The following is a 3677-nucleotide window of genomic DNA, read 5'->3' on the forward strand; positions in this document are numbered from 1 at the left end:
ATATTTATACTTATATTTCATACACACATACAAACACCACAAACTTATACAATCGCAGATATATATATACGTTTAAATACGTATATATATATATGTATATTTATATATGATATATATATATACATATATATATATCTATATGTATACGATATATATATACATATATACATACGTATATATATATATATTTATATATATATAAATATATGTTATACATATATATATATATATATATTATATATAAATAAAGATATATTCTCAAGTATATATATATATATATATAACTGATATATGATATACATATATATATATATATACGATATACATCCAGACATACACACACACACACATACATACACACATACACACACACATATATATATATATATATATATATATATAGTTATATATATATATATAGTATTTAGGTTTTTATATGCCTTCTCGGATATGCTTGTACGCACGTATTTGATATAGACGAACTGCGGTATCTATCATAACGATAAGACCAGAGTGAGTTATACGGATTAAAAAATAATACTGACTTTGTTCTAGTACATACATGTGTCAGTGAGCCGGCCCTTGCACGGCCAGGGCTTTTGTAAGATGCATCTAACAATAGACATTTAACCGCCTTGCTGACGTTACTTTCTCGCTGAACCACCATTTCAGGAAAGTCGTGTGTGTTGCTTATTTGATTCAGCTTTCCTTGATTTCTATTGTTTTGGTTTTGTAGGTGCTATACTTTGATTTTTATGATATGGTATACAGTGGTATGTTTAATGGCACGTGATTTATAGTACGCTATTGCGCTGGTAGATGCTTGAGACAGGTCGGTATGAAAAAACTGTATACACTGAACATAAAGCTATGAAGGAGTGTATATCCTGATCTAAGCATTTGTTGACATATGCGTACTGATTATACTATAATAATTCTAAAAGTACAGTACGATAAATTACGCGAATGAAGAGATTTGAAGTCTGATACAATCTTTCCTCACTTATATTTGTATGTGCCTTTGTCTACTTGAATGATTTCGGTAAGATGTATAGCAATCTGTATATGTTTGTATATATATATATGGCTCGATTGCTGTCGTAAACTCCAGACGAAGCTATTATAAACGCATGTTAGTGACTATTGATACTTATACACATTCGATTACTGATTAGTACAACGTGAAGGTGGGGAGCGAATGACACTCAGACCGTATGTTGCCGAGGACCGAAATAAATAGATCCCGGCGATAAGGTTTTTATCAACTGGCTGGTGCGTGGGTTAAAATGAGCCAATGCCTAGTGACCAAGCACCAACAGGGAATAATTGTATAAATCGGTTTCAAATTTCAAATTTCATTCAGAAAAGCTTGGAAAAGAATAGAAAAAAAATTAAAACCCACCAAATATAGTAGATGAATTAATATGATATATATATATATATATATATATATACATATATAGTAACATTTCCTTCCGTAAATTGGGCCCGGAAGTAGGCCGAAAATTTAAAATCAATTTGAATTGGGTCATAAATTGTATCAATTTGTCATCCATTGGGTAAAGGCTTCAGTAAAGCTCGAAGCCTCGGCCCTGGGCCTCAATGTTTGTTTTTAACTTTTTAGAAGGCTATGCCTCAAGGGAAATCTAATACACACAAAAAAAAATGTCACATACAGACCTAATTACATACATAGCGTCATAGCCTCCTCCTAAATTAGAACATTCTAATTTTAAATTTAGAAGACTCGGGGAGGCTATGGATAGAATGCATTTGGGTTTCAAACTGCTCCTCACCAATCAACAAGACTGTTGCTTGGCAAATTTGGCCACAAAGCGTCATAAAACCATTCACATACATGTTCCTTTTTTTTTAAATACTAATATGTCGGTATTATTTAGAAAAAAAATAGTATTCGTTCAGTATATATGCTTCAGTTCTTGAATACTGGCTGCAAGATATTAAACTAAAATGACCTATTTCAATAGAGGTCTCCTAAAACAACCTACCCAGCGATGTTACTTATTTGCTTCGTTTTTATCCGATTTCCGTTCCACTCGTTATTGACACTATTAAGTAGTAATGCACTTGTTGCGTCACGTTGAATTTAGCCCGACTATATTTATGAACCTCGCTCAAGGCCATGCACAACTGTATGTCAGATCACAGTGATGTTACATCTGGCTTTCAAGGATAAAGCATGCTTTACAAAAACGTCAATTTATTGTTGTGCTTTCAATTGTGACTGGTTGTAAACAGTAAACTTTTTTGTTTCGAGTATTCCTACAATCGAAATACAAGTTTGTTCCAAACGGTTTAGACAATAAGAAATAAGTGGAACTGTTTAAGTTTACTAAACTTCGTTTAATTTTATAAAACTCCTGGGCCGCGAATACTGTGGTTATCTCCCTAATACAGCAGACATGGGTAGATTCAATGGCTTGCAACTTCAGTCACAATTCTAGACGAGCCCGCGAATTCATATTAATTCTTTTCATGGTCAGATACTTTTGTCAAATCACATGTATTGAAGGTTGTGCGTGATGGTATAGGCGGGTGTACTGAAATATGTATTTACCCGGTATGATCATATTCAATCTCACAAGAACAGATTTAATCTCCGAAGAATAACATCATAGCTACCAATACTCTATTACAGACCCCAGCATTGTATTTATTCTGAATCCGTGCATTTTCGTAAATATTTGAAATTGTATCCGATGTAAATGAATATATACTTTTTTACCAAGCAACTATCAATTCCCGCGTAAATGTGTGTTCCTGATTTGGTAGAATGTCTGTAATATGCCATATAAAAATTCTTATCACGTATCAATCTTTGTTCGTGAAATATTAATATTTTATATATTTATTATAGATAATTACATATATTTTACACATGTAAAAGATCATATGTATGCTTCTCTGCTTATTAGTGAAGTAGGAGGCCAAGGAAAAAATAAGGTTTGCTTGTATATTTTTAATATTACACAAGGTACCAGATAGGGAATATTCTCAACACAAACGAGTTTTGAGATCCTGCAATTGTAAGTTGTAGCATGCAATAGTGTTCTCACAAGGCCTTCAACTAGATACAAACGATATCTTTCCTATCCAACCGATCCTTCTGCTTTGATGTATTTTCTTCTACGGTGGCAATATACATAGATGCCCACCGTTTAATTCATCATTGAGAGTATAAAATACTGGCGATATCCAGTCCGGAACGGCCACATCATCGGTTTTCGCAGTTGTCGTATAGATGCGCGAATTTCGAACGTTAATAGAGTGAGCGGAGTATAGGCAAAAGTGTGTGACCATGAAGGACTTGGCGGAAACGGTTGCCAAGGACATACCAGGGTATGTATTGTTTATTTTTGCTTGTTTCTTCACGAAAACTTACAAATATAAATTTATATACATATAGTTAGTGACTTGCCGAGGATTTGACAAATCATGTGGATACAGAATTTTGCTTGATAGTCTAGCTTTGACAAATATGTACATGTACTCGAAAATAGCACGCATACGACTCTTGATGCGTATATATGTACACAAAATTCAGTTAAGGTTGAATTTAAATCAGCAGTATATCATACAGTACTATATATATAGTATATACGTACACAAAATTCAGTTAGTGTTGAATTCAAAATAGCAGTATATCATACAGTGCA

At 33.0% G+C, this 3677-nt stretch overlaps 1 protein-coding gene across 1 annotated transcript in view; it reads left to right on the plus strand.

The window, feature by feature from the left end:
* Window positions 1-2923: 2923 nt before the first annotated feature.
* SARC_12203 (hypothetical protein) overlaps window positions 2924-3677 on the plus strand; it is a gene marked incomplete at its 3' end in the record, with an annotated part of 2366 nt that continues 1612 nt past the window's right edge. The window contains exon 1 of the mRNA XM_014293696.1: window positions 2924-3360. Within this exon, the coding sequence (XP_014149171.1) occupies window positions 3320-3360 (41 nt within the window). The 5' untranslated portion in view covers window positions 2924-3319. The remainder of the gene's footprint in view (window positions 3361-3677) is intronic.

The sequence above is a fragment of the Sphaeroforma arctica genome (assembly GCF_001186125.1).
Source record: "Sphaeroforma arctica JP610 unplaced genomic scaffold supercont1.2138, whole genome shotgun sequence".
In the NCBI taxonomy this organism is placed as follows: Eukaryota; class Ichthyosporea; order Ichthyophonida; genus Sphaeroforma; species Sphaeroforma arctica.